The 20,356-nt window shown below is 33.7% G+C and overlaps 1 protein-coding gene and 1 pseudogene across 3 annotated transcripts; both read right to left on the bottom strand.

Moving 5' to 3' along the window:
* Positions 1-4,789: 4,789 nt before the first annotated feature.
* On the bottom strand, positions 4,790-12,641 carry LOC128163667 (histidine-rich protein PFHRP-II-like). 3 transcript variants are annotated; one of them, XM_052827295.1, is made up of 15 exons: positions 12,536-12,605; positions 11,375-11,396; positions 10,611-10,706; positions 10,378-10,503; positions 9,740-9,835; positions 9,518-9,643; positions 8,742-8,837; positions 8,317-8,442; positions 7,680-7,775; positions 7,159-7,284; positions 6,908-7,042; positions 6,438-6,575; positions 5,997-6,131; positions 5,561-5,698; positions 4,790-4,867 (listed from the first exon to the last, which is right to left on the bottom strand). In XM_052827295.1, exons 1-15 carry the CDS (start codon positions 12,573-12,575, stop codon positions 4,864-4,866), a joined length of 1,500 nt encoding a protein of 499 aa, XP_052683255.1. In that variant the 5' UTR covers positions 12,576-12,605; the 3' UTR covers positions 4,790-4,863. The 3 variants fall into 3 exon arrangements, with proteins under 3 accessions (XP_052683255.1, XP_052683254.1, XP_052683256.1); XM_052827294.1 differs by having other exon boundaries at positions 4,802-4,867; positions 5,557-5,698; positions 12,536-12,641; XM_052827296.1 differs by lacking the exon at positions 10,611-10,706 and having other exon boundaries at positions 4,803-4,867; positions 5,557-5,698.
* Positions 12,642-15,414: 2,773 nt separating this feature from the next.
* Positions 15,415-17,482, bottom strand: LOC128163406 (uncharacterized; annotated as a pseudogene).
* Positions 17,483-20,356: the final 2,874 nt, after the last annotated feature.

The raw sequence follows: 20,356 nt of genomic DNA, 5'->3' as shown, positions 1-20,356 counted from the left end.
AGATTGCATGAATTGAATATTAGCACGCTTTTGTAGTAAAATGAAATTTAAAAAAGTAATTCCTGTTACAGCTCACACTAAATGGTGACATTTTTAAATTTAAGTTTTGTGAATTTTATCTGATGTACCTGTTAAAATTTTTGTTCGCAGTTTTACCTCATATCCCGATTATGCCAAAGAATGTTTTTCACCTTCAAGGTTCGTGGGTTTAAATTAAAGTATTTGTGAGGCAAAATGTGTGGTAGATTTACCTATTAGATGTTAGGATTTCTTTCGTTTTCTATTTCATCTTATTTTCTGTTCTTTATTTCCCTCTTGTTTTTTGGTTGTTTGTTTCATTGTTTGTGTTTTGTTTTTCTTTTTCGTTTCCAGTATATATATCTTTTTGATTTATATTTTTTGTGTGTGTATAACACATAAATATTTATATCATATATATTTTTAATACTATTGATCTGTATGAATCTTTTTAGGGGTGTTAAGGTTCATGTAGCGTCAGATATTATGTTAATACAGCAAAAACAGTCTGCTTATTATATTACTTTCCTAATTTTGTAAACAAGTTATGTGTATTTTACTTTATATTGAAATTATGCGGCAAATAAATACATGGATAATTTTCTTTCGTGATATAAATGCAATGTAGCCATAAATTTGAAAAGACAAGTTGTTAAAAAAATTATTTAATATTAAAATCACAATGGGTATGCAGATGCATCAATTTTGATTCCTATTTGATGATGGTAATCAACTGAAAAATAAAAACAATACAGCTGAAATACATAACAAATAAGCACGAAATAAAATCTTGTACAATTACAAAAAATATCAAAATTCATTTCTTCCAGGATTTCAAAAGGTGTATGTTCAGTTATCTTGATCCATACAGACTGATTTAGCGTCATCCACTGAAAAGTAAGAGCTTATCAAAAAATAATAAATTAAAAAATAAATTTAATGTTAAATATAAAAAATACCTATCAAACAACGCCTGGTTCTTTTTTTTTTCAAATCATATGGATAAATATTTCTATTTAGAATCTACAGTATCATTTTTTCTGACTGTTGTTTTAAAACATGGGTTATTAAAGTGACGATCTGTCATTGCTTTATCAAGTAATTCTCTTTGTAATTTTTTGTGTATAGCGAGCAACTGAAATAAAGATATGAAATCCCATAATTCTTGAAGTGGTGTTGATAAATTCGGTTCCCACAATACATACGGATTATGTGGAGGGTCGTGATTTTCCAGCAGAATCGCCGTCATTTCGGCAGTGACACATACCACCCTCACAGATGGCGGTTTCAAAAGGGGCGCATATACACGCATCTTCTTCCATACAGGACACGGCTCTGACACTAATAAGGTGAGATTATAATAAATTTAAAGTTATAGAATCGATTGTTTAAAGCTGACATGAATTCATAAAAGCATTTGGTCGCAATATTAGTTTCGATCGCTCCTCTACTGCCACTGGGGTATATATACCGGTTGAGAAAGTTACGGTCGGTTGCTTTCCGATCAAGGCATTTACGTTGCACGGACTTCTGAATGCATGAACTACACATTGTAGTAAAATGTAGTAATAAAGAATAAAGAAAACAACAACCAATGAAATACAATATTTATTTATTCTTTGAACGGATGGCCAAGGTATCAGTATTATTTTGCACAAACAGTGCTGCCTTACTTCGCATGCACATCGAACACGTGTATCGTTCATTCCGAGTGCATAACGCCTGCATCTTCTTGAAAACCCCGGCGACACTACATCGAACACAGTAGCTAAATCATAGTAAATCCAAGAAAAAACAACGTTTCCATCCGTTCCTACAAAAACGCTCCGTTTCTAAAATTCAAGCGATAATTGACATTGCTCGATCTGCCACAGTGTGTGGTTTGCGCATGTGCGATGTAATACACAGGAAAACGGCCTATTTTCGAAGTATCTGCGCCTGGATTTCAGTCTGTCTTGTTTCGTCGTTTATTGGATATATCTTGCCAGTGCATTAGTTGTCATATTATTTTTGTTCAAAACTCGTTTTTACAAGTCTTTTCGTCCAAGGTAACGTGTTCGGGTGTATGAAATTCCTGAATGCGGTGAAGCATGAATAGTGCGCTCGGTCTTATATAGGGGGTGTGTAGCGATGAGCATAACAATAGAAATCGACAACTAATATGGCGGTAGTCAGAGATAAAAGGGAAATAATGCGTATTTATGAATTCATGTCAGCTTTATGCATTAAATTTAACAAAACATGGGTAACTTCTCTCAAATCATGATTTCTTATCAAGTTCATCAACATGCATTTTTGTCCACTTGCGATTATACACTTTGCTGTAAATTGTCTTGGAATCTGTAGAAAATAGTATATGTAACGATATCGTCTTCTTAATAATCTTGAAGTCTAATCTAAAAAACCACTAAGTCTAACAATAGTTCCACAAACAGTGTTATTTACAACAAAATTACTAAATTAAATCAAACAGCACATGTTTTAATTTTTCAACTGATCTATTTATATGTATTCAACACGTTTTAAACAAGAGGCCAAGGGCCACATCGCTAAGCTGAGTAACTTTGGTCATACCTCTAATCAGCGAGCGGCAACACTTAGAATCTATTTGTTTAAGCTGATTACAAGCCATCAACAACTTCTAAGCAAAGATACGCCAACTTATTCTTTCTAGTTTATTTCAATTTAATTATTTCATTTGTCCACCTACCTAAAACAACATTCAATTTCAGAAAATATAACGTGCAACACTATAATGTAAATGATTCCCCAATTGTACACGTCAATGTAAAAAAAAAATACATGTATGCATAAAAATATGCATTTTTATTGCATAAATGCGAGCTGTTCATTTCTTTGATGGTCACGGATGTCGGCATTTGTAACAATAGTTGTTGTAAATAAATGAGAATTAGACAAAACTCTACCTGTGAACTTTGCAGGTCTTTTAAAGAAAACAATATCACGATGCTGCAAACTTTACAACCAACATTTACAAAGTTAAAGTTTTCCGCTAACTGAATACTAGTAAGCATTTTAATTGTAATCAGGATGGTTAAAAAAATCTCTGAATTTGGAGTTTCCATGTCGAAATAACGACAGCAGGCATTTTCTCCGATACTTGACATCTGTTGACAACTTCTACCTTTGCGGAGATTCCTCTAGGCCTAACCCTCCGCTTTTAGATTCCAACAAACATGCTTCGTTTCATTGCATTGTTTTTATTTTAGTAAAAAGTCATAGCTTAACGAACGATCTCAAATTGATTTTGTTAACGTTCCATTCTTTTCCGAACTTGTCATTTTGCGAATATTAAGATTTGCTACAGCATTACAAAACTACTGATTTTGATATGTTGATGAAACAAACTGGAATCAATGACAGCTCTTAAAGCGGCGAGAAAACTTACATTAAACAATTAATATTCCTTGATTTATTCATTGTTCCGAGGTTTTTCACAAAAACAAATTCGATCTACAATCGTAGAAGATGTTATCAAATTAATTTATTTTACAATATATGCATAGTTTCTTATCCCTTTAAATTTTAACCCGTTAGGACCGCTTCCTGACCACTAGGGTCATGATTTAAACAAATTTAAATCTACCATAATTACAAAGCCAATGCAATGTTTTGTTATTACGGGGATAGCTGGTTCTGAAGAAGAAGATTTTTAAGCATCCAACCCTATTTTCCCTCTTTTCTAACTATCCCCCCTTTGAAAAGAAACTGCTCATTCGTTTGACAAAAAATTAAACGCCATTCCCAAAAAGATGCTTTGAATCAATTTTGGATGAAATTGGCCGAGTGGTTCTGGAGAAGAAGATTATGAATAGACGTTTATAATTGATATTCCCTCTTTCTTATTTCTTTAAAGGGGAACTGCTCATATATATATATATATATATATATATATATATATATATATATATATATATATATATATATATATATATGCAATGTGTATCGTTCCGATCCTCTCAAATTGTCGTTTAACTGCATTCCACCTGTATCTCAAACGACCGTGTAGTGAGCGACCAGCGCGCTAGTTTCCCTTCGTCATCGAAAGCAAGATTTTTGTCTTGCCTAGATGGCCCAGTGGTTAGCGCGGTGGCCGCTCACTGCTAGGAGAATGGGTTCCAGAGGTCGTGAGTTCAAGCCCCGGCCGGGGCGGAGGTGGAGCTCCAAAAAGGTGAATATCTCTGTGCTTTATGTATATCTTTATCATTCACTATGGGCAGGTATATGTCAATTTGAGAGTTATTGCAATGTTTGTGCTTATTATTTGTATATATCTATGCAATGTGTATCGTTCCGATCCTCTCAAATTGTCGTTTAACTGCATTCCACCTGTATCTCAAACGACCGTGTAGTGAGCGACCAGCGCGCTAGTTTCCCTTCGTCATCGAAAGCAAGATTTTTGTCTTGCCTAGATGGCCCAGTGGTTAGCGCGGTGGCCGCTCACTGCTAGGAGAATGGGTTCCAGAGGTCGTGAGTTCAAGCCCCGGCCGGGGCGGAGGTGGAGCTCCAAAAAGGTGAATATCTCTGTGCTTTATATATATATATATATATATATATATATATCTTACAGCAAAAACCATCAGCTAATCACATTTCTTTGTAAGTTTAAATAAAGAAAAACATGTTCTTTAAAAAGAATTAAAATTATGCATGCCGTAAAGAAATGCATAGCTTACAAAACTGTAGATACAGGATTTCTTTCATGATATTTTACATGTAAGAGGCTCTAAATTCAAAAGACAAGTTTTTACACAATTCTTTATTATAAAAATCAACAAAGGGTATGCAGATGTATTAATTTTATTTCCTATGTGATGATGGTAATCAGCTGAAAAATAAAACCAAGCAGTTGAGAAACATAAGCAATAGGCTCAAAGCAAAGGCTTGTACAGTTATGAATTTGAACAAAACTTATTTCGTTTACAATTTAAAAAAAGACCACAAGAGTAAAACAAATTGGTATTGTAGATTCATAATCAAACTAGAGGAATTGATATACAAGTAAAATTGCGAGAGGCACATCCAACGGAATGAAATTAGATGAAACTAGATCATAACAATTCGGTGTTTGCAATTTTATAATCTAGTCATTTATTGCAAAACGGTTGAATTGCAGAATAAAAAGCTTGCATTAAAAAGAATATACAGTACCTCTCTACCATTAATTTTTTGCTTTTTGTGAAACCTAGTTGACATTACTTGTTGTGTTAAAAAAAATTGGCTGAATTATTTAGTCATGAATTTTAGAGGATTCAAAGTTCTGAGGTTCGCTCTAAAATGAAATAAGATTTTTAGTCCTGTTATCTACCTGTTCAATTGCGAATTTTTTCCGTAAAATTTCCTCGCCACGAAATCAATGCTAGATACTGATGCTCAACAAATAAAAATTAGTCCATTGTGCAAATAATAAAGATATTTTTTTATGAAATGTTTTGCATATAAATGTGTGCGTGCTTCAGAGGCGCCGAAATTACAGCTTGACGGTTAATATTAAAAATTAGAATTTCCCTGTTATACCTACGGATGATGTGGTGGGTTGTGGTTTCCTGTATCGCCATTATTGTGGCAGTGACACATGCCAGCGTCACAGGTGGCGGTTTCATGGGCGCCGCATGTACAATCATCTGGATCCATACAGGCTGTGGTTTGGCGTCGGCCGCTAAAAAACGGTCAGATTATTATAAACTAACTTATAAAATGGATTATTTATCAATAATTAGCATTAATAACTTTCTCTCAAATCATGATACATGCATTTCTCTCCACACGTAAGTAAACATAACGGTTGTAATTTGTCTGGGAATTCTGTAGAAAGGAAGAATATGCATATTTTACCCTCTCTTTCTCTCTCTCTTCTTTCTTTTCATCTTCTGGGCATAAATGTTTGTGTCATTGAATGTAAGGGACTGAATTATAAAGTATAAGTCACTATAGACGCTTTCCATAGAGATACATACGGATGGTGGTTTCCTGGATTGTGATGGTGTTCGTCGTGTTTACAATGACAGTTTCCATTTTCACAGAAAGCTACTTCATGGGCTCCGGCGCATGTGCAGTTGGCATCTACGGTACACATCGTCTGTCTAATTTGTCTGTTGAAAATCAAATTTATTATTTTCAATACAGGATTTGAGTCGAAGAAAAAATTTGTTTATTAAAAGATAAACAAATGTTCAGGTAATTTTTTTTTAAAAGATAGGGTTTCAACCTAAAAGGATGATGGTTGCTCTCATGGTGACACGTGCAGTGTCGATGGTGACACTCGGCGACATTGTGCAAATAATAAAGATATTTTTTTTATGAAATGTTTTGCATATAAATGTGTGCGTGCTTCAGAAGCCCCGAAATTACAGCCTGACGGTTAATATTAAAAATTAGAATTTCCCTGTTATACATACGGATGATGTGGTGGGTTGTGGTTTCCTGTATCGCCATTATTGTGGCAGTGACACATGCCAGCGTCACAGGTGGCGGTTTCATGGGCGCCGCATGTACAATCATCTGGATCCATACAGGCTGTGGTTTGGCGTCGGCCGCTAAAAAACGGTCAGATTATTATAAACTAACTTATAAAATGGATTATTTATCAATAATTAGCATTAATAACTTTCTCTCAAATCATGATAACAAGTTCATTTACATGCATTTCCCTCCGAACGTAAGTAAACATAACGGTTGTAATTTGTCTGGGAATTTTGTAGAAAGGAAGAATATGCATATTTTTACCCCCCTCTCTCTCACTCTCTCTCTCTCTCTCTCTCTCTCTTCTTTCTTTCCTCTTCTGGGCATACATGTATATGTCATTGAATGTAAGGAACTGAATAATAAAGTATAAGTCACTATAGACGCATTCCATAGAGATACATACGGATGGTGGTTTCCTGGATTGTGATGATGTTCGTCGTGTTTACAATGACAGTTTCCATTTTCACAGAAAGCTACTTCATGGGCTCCGGCGCATGTGCAGTTGGCATCTACAGTACACATCGTCTGTCTAATTTGTCTGTTGAGAATCAAATTAATCATTTTCAATACAGGGTTTGAGTCGGAGTAAAAATTTGTTTCATCAAAGATAAACAAATGTTCAGGTAAATTATTCAAAAAGATATGGTTTTAAACCTGAAGGGATGATGATTGCTGTCATGGTGACACGTGCAGTGACCATGGTGACATTCGGCGACCTGGTTACTAGAACATCCGGTGCAATCAGCGGCGGTGGTACACTGACTGGCCGCCTGTCTCTTGCTGTGTACGATTTTAATGCATATACATTACAAACCTAAGGGTCAGTGTTTAATCAAGTATTGCAAAAATGATATTTTACTTAGAAATCAGTTTCTAATTGCATTGAACAATAACATAACAAATTACATTTCCAAGAGTATGATTTAAATATTTCATAAAGACAATCTTTCAAGATATTATATATATATATATATATATATATATATATATATATATATATATATATATATATATATATATATATATATATATAAATGTTGTTATATTATACATGTACAAATGAACATAACTAAAATGTCTATAAATTGCGTTGTAGAAGATATTTTAATTGAATTGCGAGAAGAAAACGCAGATATTGAATCTGTACTATTATTGAAATTGTAAAGCTATCATACCCGTTGTTTCCACAGTCACAATGTCCCTGGCTGTTACAGACTCCGGTCTGTCCGTCAGAGCACACACACTGGTGTCCGTTATGACAATCAGCGCGTCTGGAATAACACATAACCAATAGACAGGGGCATACTTTTACCGCATTATTATGATAAGTAAGGTTTGAATGCATTGTTAAAACCACACCTCAAGTGTTGCCTTCGATAACTGATCGTGAACCAAATCATGAAACTTTAATTGTTTTCATCTTTTTTTTATGGTTTCCAATTCACAAATAAATAGTAAGTTAGTGTATGCAAGACTGGTTGTTGGTTTCTGAAGATTATCAGAACTGCAACGTTTACTGAAAAATAATTTCATTGCTTGGTTTCAATAATTTTTGTTTAGCAGAATGATAAATAGGTATGTTTATTCAAAACCATTATAATATTGTATCCGCAAAGGTATTTAAAACGTGCCTTAAAACATACTATAATGAAGGAAAAACACCTGTGAAACAGTAAAGCAGTATTTTGCTTGTGTAATGAATTTGAGTTCAATGCACAAATATAACTGCAAAAACATACCAATCAACAAAAATATGTATTCTCGGAAAGATGTGATTGAAATGTTTCAAAATATAAAACAATTTGAACATACCTAAAAGGGTGATGGTTGCTGTCATGGTGACACGTGCAGTGTCCATGGTGACACTCGGCGACCTGGTTACTAGAACATCCGGTGCAATCAGCGGCGGTGGTACACTGACTGGCCGCCTGTCTCTTGCTGTGTACGATTTTAATACACATACATTACAAAGCTAAGTTCCAATATTTAATCAAGTTTGCAACAATTATATTCTGCTATAATATATTTGAATTGCATTTAAAATTAACATTACAAATTACCTTCCAATTAGTATAATGTCATATAAGACAATCTTTCATAGATATTTTCTTACGTTGTTATATCTTACCTAACGAACAGAACTTAAATGTCTATGAATTGCGTCGTAGAAAATATTCCATTTAATTGCGGCGAATTAAGAAAATAAAACACCTGTATGAATTGTAAAGCTAGCTTACCCGTTATTTCCACAGTCACAATGTCCCTGGCTGTTACAGACTCCGGTCTGTCCGTCAGAGCACACACACTGGTGTCCGTTATGACAATCAGCGCGTCTGGAATGATCAGTTAACAATGACAATCTGGTAATGTTGTATTACAATGAGTTAGGGTTTACTGCATAGTTGAAATCCCACATATCAGTCTTTTTTGCGTTTACTGACCGTGAACACACTTTTACAACTTTTCTCATTTTATGAACATTACTTATTGCCATTCATCAATGAAAAAGCAAAAGGTTTGTGCTTTTTAGATGATGTTATAAAACCACGTCGTTGTTAAGTGATCTATGTGTAGGCATCCGCAGAATTTGGTTAATGAATGTGTGAAGGAGCCAACCAAAATACAACATGATATGTTCATTTAAACGAGAAAAACGTTACGAGGTGGCCTACAGTTAGTAGGATTATCTTTCGACTGAATGTTTGATGCTGAATATTGTTTACATTTTTATCACGTGGTTTTAAATAAGCAGCAAGATCAATAGTTTTCCCTGTACAAAGAAATGCAGAAAGTTCAATCTAGACTGTATAGAAATGACAGGAAAACAGTAAAATATATCAAAAAATTTATTTTTTGTTCGTTCAAAACTGAATGACATTCAACGAGTCTTTCGATATATTGAGATCACAACACAAGTATAATTGGAAAACATATTTATAAACAACTAATATTTTCTTCGGAATTATGTGATGGAAATATTGTGAAGATATAAACCAGTCTCAATATAACTAACCTGAATGGATGATGGTTGCTGTCATGGTGACACGTGCAGTGTCCATGGTGACACTCGGCGACCTGGTTACTAGAACATCCGGTGCAATCAGCGGCGGTGGTACACTGACTTGCCGCTTGTCTCTTGCTGTGTACGATTTTAATTTATATACATTAGAGATATGGAATTGACTCTGAACGTATTAAAATGTTTCTGATAGGAGTTCAATGAAGGCTAGTTTACCCGTTGTTTCCACAGTCACAATGTCCCTGGCTGTTACAGACTCCGGTCTGTCCGTCAGAGCACACACATTGGTGTCCGTTATGACAATCAGCGCGTCTGGAATAACACAGAACCAATAGACATGGATATGCTTTTACTGCATTATTATGATAAGTAGGGTTTGAAAACATTGTTAAAAACCACACCTCAAGTGTTGCCTTCGATAACTGATCGTGAACCAAATCATGAAACTTTTATTGCTTTCATCTTTTTTTATGGTTTCCAATTCACAAATAAATTATAGTAAGTTAGTGTATGCAAGATTGGTTGTTGGTTTCTAAAGATTATCAGAACTGCAACGTTTACTGAAAAATAATTTCATCGCGTGGTTTCAATAATATTTGTTTAGCAGAATGATAAATAGTATGTTTATTCAAAATAAACATTAGTCGTATCCGCAAAGGAATTTAAAATATGCCTTAAAACATAATATACTGAAGGAAAAACACCTGTGAAACAGTTAAAGCAGTTTTTGCTCGTGTAATGAATTTGAGATCAATGCACAAATATAACTGCAAAAACATACTAATCAACAAAAAAATGTATTCTCGGAATGATGTGATTGAAATGTTTCAAAATATAAAGCAATCTGAACATACCTAAAAGGGTGATGGTTGCTGTCATGGTGACACGTGCAGTGTCCATGGTGACACTCGGCGACCTGGTTACTAGAACATCCGGTGCAATCAGCGGCGGTGGTACACTGACTGGCCGCCTGTCTCTTGCTGTGTACGATTTTAATGCATGTACATGTACATTAGAAATATGGAATTGACTTTGAACGTAGTAGAATTTTTATGATTTTATGAGATGTTCAATGAGGCTACCATACCCGTTGTTTCCGCAGTCACAATGTCCCTGGCTGTTACAGACTCCGGTCTGTCCGTCAGAGCACACACACTGGTGTCCGTTATGACAATCAGCGCGTCTGGAATAAACAATAATCATTCATATTTTAATGAAGGATTACTTTACTAGAGCATAACTTTAATGAAGCATAAGTGATTATTAAAATCTTAAGTTTTGGTCTAAAATATTCTAACTACATGATTTAAAATAAACAGAAATATTCATGAATTTATTTATGAAGAGAATAATTGTATAGCCAGTGAATGTGGAACACTAGCTAAATGTTTGTCTAAATTGAGGCCATAAAAAACTTTCATATGAAAAGAAAGTGAGGAGAAAAATAAATTGCTTGTTCTTAACTAGATTACTTTGTGTAAAACTTTATAACTTTACAGGTCATTCCCAGCAAAAGGAACACCAAAAAATACCTAAATCTCAAATCTATAAGTATCATTACTAATGTTATAAAGACCATGGTTATTATAGAATCATTTATTTTATTTGGGTCAATTTTTGGGAGTTGATTTTAATCAACTCTCCTTTGCAGTTACTCGGACAAACCGAAAGTGAAACAGTGTTTGGACCTCAGCACAAATCATTGCTGCTGACAAGACTTAGTTCTTGAAAATAATTGATAAATTCGATGTAATGTATGCAAATTCTAATGATTCCAACGTATTTAAAGATTCAGTTTGGTGTGTAGTTTTGTTTATTATTTGATATTAAAAAACTGTATGTTTTACTTACCTTACTCCTGCCGAAACATACCCTGAAAAAAAAATACAGACATGGTGAAAATCTGTTAAACCTTTTTAAGATAAAAATGTACTCAACCGTGGACTGAGATTTGCCTTTATAGTTAGTTATAGTATATTACAGTCGAAACGGTTTTTAAAAAGTTTTCTTGTAGTGTTATCATAATTCAAAATATTTTGATTTAAAGAATTGCCATTCTCCTTATCACTATTTAACTTTATCACGTACGTGCATAGAAAACACAATCTGTCGTTAACTGACCATATTTTAAACATACTTATCATAGTATAACAATAAAGAAAAGTCAAACTTCGTTTTCTCGAACTAAATGGGACTGCTTAAAAACTTTGAGATATTTAAGTATTCGTGATATCGAAGGTAAAATAGTTAAAAGTATAAGTGGTTGGACTTGCAAATCACTTCGACATATCCACTGAAATCGAGATATCAGTGTTCGAGATATCAAAGTTCAACTGTATTTTCATCTTAAAATCAGTATTAACCACATTCAACTTGATTTGTTCGGGGGAAAAAATAAAACATTTCTTTTACATATCAATCGATGGATAAAGAATATGTAGGAATGCTTTCTATCAGATTTATGTTAAGAAGGCTAGGTGGCCATACATTTTTGTACTCTTTTTACCTCCCTTAGACAGAAGGCTCGGTACAAAGTTAAATGCCTAAGAAAATGTTTAAACAAAGATAATATATATTTGGATGGGTTTTTTTTTTACTATAGGCTACATTATTTATGGCCAGAAAACATCATATCGGGGTATTTAAAACTAAAGCTCAAAACAGATCTGATGGGCAATTTGTTGACTATCCAGCCTCCTTAATGTTAAAAGAGAAATCTGTTTTGAACATATTTTATTGTTTACTCAAAAGGATCAGGATCAAGATTAAATATAGCAATAATTGTCATGCATATACATTTAGAACAAAAGAAAATATAGTATAATATTGATATACACAAAGACAAATTCTTTGAATCTCAAAGATTATAGTCTATAACCTTTTGCACAGTAGCAAAAATGCTTTTGTTAATACATAGTATGTTAAGGTAGGTTGTCGATATCTCAAGATATATCTCAACGCCTTCTTATTTTGTAACACTGCTATATTTGTTTGTAATAATAAATAACAAACCTGCCAAAGCTACAAAAGCCAAGACGCTATAAATCCTCATTGTCGGTTATTGGAATCTATAAGCTTTAAAAGATGTCTTTCTCTGGAACATTTATATAGCAATTAGTTCGTGCGAGTTGTGATAAGATCAAGGGCAGTAGCCGAAATAGCCAAGGTTTCTTTATTGTATGTCTGATATGGAAGTTTGTTTTTGGTTTTATAACTTTGAAACTTTATATACAGTAAACTCCAAAGTTGCTTTGTATTTTTTGAAGGACATTGGTTAGATACTCCATATGAGAATTTCATTTCATTCAAATTTTCAAAAATGCAAAATAACAATACATATTTTCCCCCTTTTATAAGGTAATACAAAATGCCTTCATTTGCAAGGTTAACGTTCAATAAATATTCTTCTATTTAGATTTCATATTGAATATTTGGTAAATTTTACTTTCAATGGACAACGACCGAAAACCGCCAAACAAATAGGTCATTTGAGTGAGTAAATTTATTTCAGTCTCTCAATGAGTGAATCACTTATTCGTACTAACATGAAAAATGGGTCTCTTTTATCTACTAAAATTGTGCCGTGTGCGAAAACCAGGCTTATAGTCCAAAGAACTCAGGCTTGTGATATATATCTTTTACAATCCTTCCGTGCGAGTCCTTCAACTACGAAACATCGCTCGACGTATACTGTTAGGTTACGACCTAATTATTGAGGACCGAGGCTGGGTGGTCAGCAAATTAACCTAAAATTTAAAGATATGATTTGTTTAGCTGTACATTATTATTTCGTAAATTAAAAAAACTTACATTTTACTTTTAAAATGTGTGTATGTTTTTTATATTTTTATACATATTCTTATTTTTAAAGGAGATCAATCTAATTGTGAACTACATGTACATCAAAACTCTATACTCTGTCCCGAGTTTTTGCTTCCACATCTTTTTGCTTGATATTTCGATAATCATAAGTACCTTTGTGCTCAAACTACGTTCATCCACTTATAAGAAAATGTCCAGATTATCTGTTTTGAAACGCCCCTTCTACTGCTTCAGGTTTCAATTAACGTCACAAAATAGAAAGTCTACCGGGATTAAGCATTGCATCAGCCATTAATAAGCCCGGATGATAACGTTGAAAAATTGCGCGAGGTATCCCGAGTACTTCCGAATGGAGAAAAGATGTCAACACTTCCCATTATAAATCTCCGTAAGAAATTTGTTTTCCTTTGAACTTTTATGAGTGAGAAATGATAATTGTTCAATGAGGATATCTTGGATATACTGTAGACGTAATTTTTTCCACGGGGTCATAATTCCGCGGAATCACAATATCAATTTAATCCGCGGGTAAAAATTTACGCGGATTCTTTGAATGAAAAAAAAAATCATTTGATTAATTATTATTAAATTTAGTTCTGAGCGATTTTCATTACCTAGATTTGTCCAACTTTGGACTTAAATTGTAAGAACTGTTCACAGTGAGCAGTAATTATCGGTTGTGCACTGGTCGGTAGTCATTAGTTAGCCGTCAAGATGTTACGACGCTAACTAAAATCTTTATTTGCTGTCAATTTATGGGTTCACATGTCGTTTAAATTATGAGTTGATCAGTTTTATCAATTAAAAGTCAGAGCACAAAGAGATCTAAAAATTGCAGTAAAAACACGGGTCTTAGCGTGTAGTTAATTGGGTCATTGAAAGACAGACCCGCTTGGGGCTATTTGTCGTCTGACACGTGCCGTTATCTCAAGCTGGGGGAAGTTTAAATTTCATGCAAGTAAATTCACAGAAAATTCAAATCTTTAGGAGATTAAATTATTTATTATTTGAATTCTCAATACAAGTTTGACAGTTTGCATAGATAAAAACGATATACATGGGGTACACGTATATACAAGTGTTATATAATGTAGTAACTTCCGATTATCCTTATTCATGTAATGCAATTTCAAAATGTCATTCCAAAATGCACTTAAAGTACACTGGGAATAAATTCCGCGGAAAATTTGTGCCCGCGTTCATAGCGTAAATTAATACCACGCGGACAAAAGTACGACTACAGTATTCCCTTTTATCGAGTTCAACTGTATTTCTTTCACACGTATGTGTATTTTCATTAAAATTCATAAAAAAGAGATGAAAGCAATAACTTTGGACAGAGTATAACATGTATACTGAAATACATTGTGAAAGTTTCCAATAAAACATTTAAAGAGAAATCATGCGTTACTTCTGTACTCACGAAATTTCAAATTCATTTCATTTCAAACTCCTCTTGGAACATTAATAGGATAAATTTGATGCTGCAGCAGCTGTCTAAAATATCTTTCATCCGTCCTTTTCATTTTATCTACCTATAGAAATGAATAGTGTTTTCGGTTTTTATAAGTATTGGCAATATCTAATTTGTAGTTTGGGGTTATCGAATACCGGAAAGTTAGACGTAACTATGTTATTTAACGTATAAAAAATGATGGATGAAAATAAAGAAGTGGTATATATATCTATCCCTTACTTGTGTATGAATAAAGAGATGTCTCAACATTAATTTCCTCGCTCGTGTGAATGCAGGAATCAGTTATACATTCAATTTTAGAATTTTTTTGCCATATGAAATTGATTTTAAATTAATCTACTTGATCTATATAATGTTATAAATCTTTCTATGTTTTGAATGATTTCTCACTTCGGAACATGTACATTACGATTGCGATCTTTGATTAAACTTAGATTTTTAGGAAAGATGTTCCGTTTAGGGAATCATATTGATCAGTTTTCGTATATATATATTCGTAGTACATTATTGTTATACCCCAAGTGACGATCGCGATCTGTCACAATTTTCAATCTTAAAAAAAGAGTTTTAACAACAAATACAGTGTTTTCACAATTTTATTGAAGATTTTTTGAAAAAAAAATTGTGAAATCATGAACACATCACTCTGTATTTTACACTGCACTATTTTGTTTACGAATTCTGGGCAATAAACACTAAACAGTCAGAACAACACAACACAAACCAAAACACCTGTTTACGCACTTTGTAGGCTGTACACTTGATAAAAACAATAGTTTTAATAACAAAGCATATTATAAGATAGTATCACACAGTTTGTTAAATTTAGAATATACATGTATATACACATTTTTTTTTTTTACATATACTGTAAAAGTATCTTGCTTCTCTCTTTATACCGAGAATTACAGACTGGGCACATGAACTTCAAAAGTACAAACCATATTTACATATCTTAAGTTCAACTTTCACGCGTACACAAGTGTTGTCTAAATGTAATATTGGATTATTTTTACTTTTCCCGAGTCCCTCTCAGCCACTAGAAGATTGTCTTTCGTGTCTACACATAAGCCCAATGGAATGAATAAGTCGCAGTTGTCAATGTAGCGAAGGAACCGTCCGTCATTTTCGATGACATGAATACGGTGGTTCATGCAGTCTGCCGCCAGGATCCGACTCTGGCTGTCTGTGGCGATACCGACTGGAATGAACGATTCCGTGGATGGAAATGAAGAGCCTGTGTACGTAAATCTATGTCTGCCAGCCTGATTGACCACCACTACTGCACGGCCTAAATAGTCTGCTACACAGATATCCATGTTTCTGTTCTCGCATATGTACTTTGAGTAACTTTGAGGTGCAAAAAGTGCTTGCCCTTTGTCGTTGAATTGAATGTTTTGTATCTTTGTGGAGCCCGAGAAACGCACAACTTTTGTTTCTTCATTATCGTCACTGTTCACGACAACTAACAGGTCACCAGAGGAGGTACTACATAGATTGCGAGGTATCCATCCCCGAAATCTGATCAATGGCTGTATCTCTTTATTTGTTACCCTGTTTACAGAGCTATCCCATGGGTCAGTATAAAGTAGATCACCAGTCTTTGTCACGGCTAAGTCCCATGGTTTGTTCTCTGACTTAGTTTTGATTGACTCCAGCAGCTCTTTTTTGAGGTTGTGAAGTTTCATAATGTTGTTGTTTCCACGGGTCCAAATTTTATCATCGCTCAAGCAGGTCACGCTGTAGAGGAGCTCAAATCTTGTGTTAATAGCCCGGATGAATTCTGGTTGGTCAAGAAACAACCTGCTTGGTGGAGAAGACTCAGCTCCCTGGCTGGCAGTGTTGTTGTCCGGTTCATCAACTGTCATGGGAAGTAAGGATAGAGAACCAAACAGTTCAGAGAGCTGAGCTGTGTTGATCTCCTGACAAGAAAAATGTGGTATTGACACATTAAGATTGGGCGGCGGTCTACTTAGTTCAGCTATCTGAGAGGTGTATCCAGCGACAAGGCAAACATCATTAGATTTTGATAGTTTCTTCAAGTCAAGAATTCTTCGCGCGATTTCAGATACACCCCGGTTAATTTCCTTTTCTTTATCATTCAGGAAAGCTAGGCAATTTGCTTCATTTTCATCAGATTCGCATTTCAGTTTCTCGATGATGGCGTCTACTTCTCTGTGCAAGTCTTCACCTCGTTGAATGATGTCTGTTGTAAACTTCTTTGAGTGTTCATGCAGATCAGCTTTCCGGACTGGAATGGTAGAGGCAGTCTCTTGGTATTTTGGATAAATAGATTTCTCTAGTTCTAGAAGCTCTGTCTGTATTATTTCTTTCTTTCGTTGAAAGTTTGCAACAATGTCAATTATTTTGTGTTCTTTGTGTTTTCGAGTGGACAAGCAACGGGTGCAAATTGGCACGTCACATTGTTCACAGTGGAGCTCGCACCGTTTTTTGGTGTGCTTCGGGCATTTTGGATAATTTGGACTAGATCTTCGCTGTCTAAACGGCACCACTTTATGGTCTTTGAATTTGTCCGAGAGATGCTCTTCAGCACAAACCGTGCATAGACTGGTGTAACAGGTGTCACAGTAATGCTCTGGGACAGGTGTGTCACACAGGTAACATCGTACGATATCCTGGGCGCTGTAATTTTAGTCCATCTTCGAAAAGTATACGCTCTATTGAAATCGTGGGTGCATATTTGTTTGAGAACTGTTATAAGTACAAAACAGCAAATAAATTGTAATATATATATATATATATATATATATATATATATATATATATATATATATATATATATATATATATATATATATATATAATAAAAATAACAGAAAGCCTAATCGGCTTTCTGTTATTTTTATTATTTAATACTTGTGTGGATTAACTTTACTCATTTTGGATTATATATATATATATATATATATATATATATATATATATATATATATATATATATATATATATATATATATATCACCAATGCATAAAAGATATATTGATTTATCTGTATTCCAAGAATTTAATATGAAAGCGAAACAAGAAATCTTAATTTTTACACTACACTTTTACTGGATACTTTAGGTGAAAGATTATTACACATACACATGTGAGCACCTGCTAATTTTGAAAAAAATATTTAATTCACAAACAAGTTAGTCCTATGAATTTTGGTTATCTAAAATGAACAAACCGCTCTAATCCTCTGTGTTGGTGTTCTGAGATCTCGCCTCCTCCCTGTCTGACTACCGTTGTTAGTACACGTGGTTGGTTTAAAGTCACGAACAAGCTGTTTCAAAAAAATAAAAAATGCAGACGTTTTATTGGCTTGTAAGTTGGAACTTTGGTTGACAGATCTTAAACAATATCTAAAATAGTGTTACCTGTTCACATATTTTCAAGTGTATTTTCAAATACTGTACATGTATATAGGGATATATTCGCTCCGAGTCATTTTCGTCATATACTTGCAAACAGTTCTGCCCGTTTTAATTAAGCCATTTCAATTCGCCTAGTAGTCTTAAAATTTGCCCATAGACAAGGAGGGTGAAATGGGCGAAAATAAAACGAAGGCGAATATTTCCCTGTATACAGTATCACATATTCTTTTTTAAAACTTTTTATTATTCGATTTCTTTGTGGATTTATTACATTCACCCATGCATTTACTTTAAGGACTGGAGCATACATATTAGTCCCGTGCAAAGACGAAATATAGATTTTTTTTCTCTTTTCCCCCCAGTACTTACTCTGGTATATATATTCATCTGTAAAATTATAATTCCAAATTAAAAATGCCAAATGGTTAAGACCTTTATGCATGCAAACCAATCTAAGCGTATACGCAAAATATGGTGTTCACAATTTTGCAGCTAAATTGAAATTCCGAAAATGCGGTTCATACTGCTTTATAATGTTTTAAGTCCAAAAATCTTAGATTTCGTGTCGTTTTACGCATGTATAGTTTTTTTCTATCATATAAAAAGGAATCATAGAAGTTTATGAAAGAAGGGGGCAGTGTGAGTGAATATAATACGTTTTAATTTTAAATTTTTCAAGGGGGGTCCCCGCCTTTCCTCTAGATCTGCATGCTAGACCATATATCAACAGTATCTCATTTGTCAATTGAAAGTGTGCCTGAATTAAATAAACCAGGAAAAAAACCCTACAATTTAAAAAGATTTACACTCTTAATAACGATAGATCGAATAAGACTTTGAACGAATTAACAATTTTCACGTTCACGTGCGTTCGTTGTATGGCGCAATAATTTGATTGACATGCCTTGTGGTAAGTTGTCATGATTATTTGTACTCTAATGAAAATGCTGTTTTAAAAAGCATAAACTTAGATGCAGGTTGGTTGTTACATGTACTTAAAATTTGTCAGCCGAATGTTCTTCGAAGTGCCAATGTACAGGTTTTTAGACAGTGGAATCTGGATGATTGATTGATTGAATGATGTTTTAATATTTAAGATTATTTCGCAGTATTTATAACGTCACTACTTTTTTAAAAAGTTAATTGATATAGCGGCATATTAGCCGATACGGTACTGTTACAAGTTAATTACCACTCATATTTTTACCATGAATATTCAAAAAGCATCACTTTTAACATGTTTAAGCAAAAATAATGTTTCCATTTTTTGCGTAATTGTCCACCACCAGTGTGCAGTGAGACGTGGATAAGAATGATTTCTTTACATTGTGTTGAATCAGAATTATTACCAATCAATTATCTTGTTTACAATAATTGGCCTTCTCTATATTTCATTCAACAGCTGTTCAAGAAGTAACTGGTCATGAATCAATTGCCCCAAAACTTTTAAAGCTTTGAGTGCAAAGTTTGATGTGTAATACATTGTTAAAATGTTCACAGAACAACTTAAAAGGATAAACAAATTCTGTTGAATTTTGGTGAAGGTCCTGTATCACATTATTTTAGTGCATTTGTAAAATTATTTTGCACTCTAAACTTGAAAATTCATCAGTTCATTGGCAATGAAAGTTAGAGGTGTCACAGTATGACAATGCATTGATCATATTGATCGTGTTGACTCACGATACTTGTATCATATCACCACATCTTTATTGTAATACACTGTATGAGTTAGTTTTGACATATTAGAATAAGTTAATACATGGTTACATAACATGAAAACAGTAAGAAAATTCAATTGAAGTTAGTTAATAATTTGTAAATTCTGTTCTTATCAATTATTGAATTTTATATAGATCTCTATACATGTTTTTAAATTTTTTTGTAAATAGCTGACACTTTTCTTTATGCGATATCATTTCTTATAGAGGTAGACAACCTAAATATTTGTTATTACTTTATAATATTCGTAATAGTTGACAACTATATTGAGCTTGCCAGGATGTTTAGAGTGTGTCAAAATGTTAAAATAACGGTATTATAATTGTCTCGCAGAGAGAGAGAAAGAGATCTAGACAGTCATGGAGAGAGAAAAAGAGTTATCCCTCTTTTATTGCCATACCCGGAAAATTATATTTTAATGATGAACAT

This window comes from Crassostrea angulata, chromosome 9 (genome assembly GCF_025612915.1).
Source record: "Crassostrea angulata isolate pt1a10 chromosome 9, ASM2561291v2, whole genome shotgun sequence".
Classification (NCBI taxonomy): Eukaryota; Metazoa; Mollusca; class Bivalvia; order Ostreida; family Ostreidae; genus Magallana; species Magallana angulata.
This window is presented reverse-complemented; position numbering and strand designations above follow the sequence as displayed.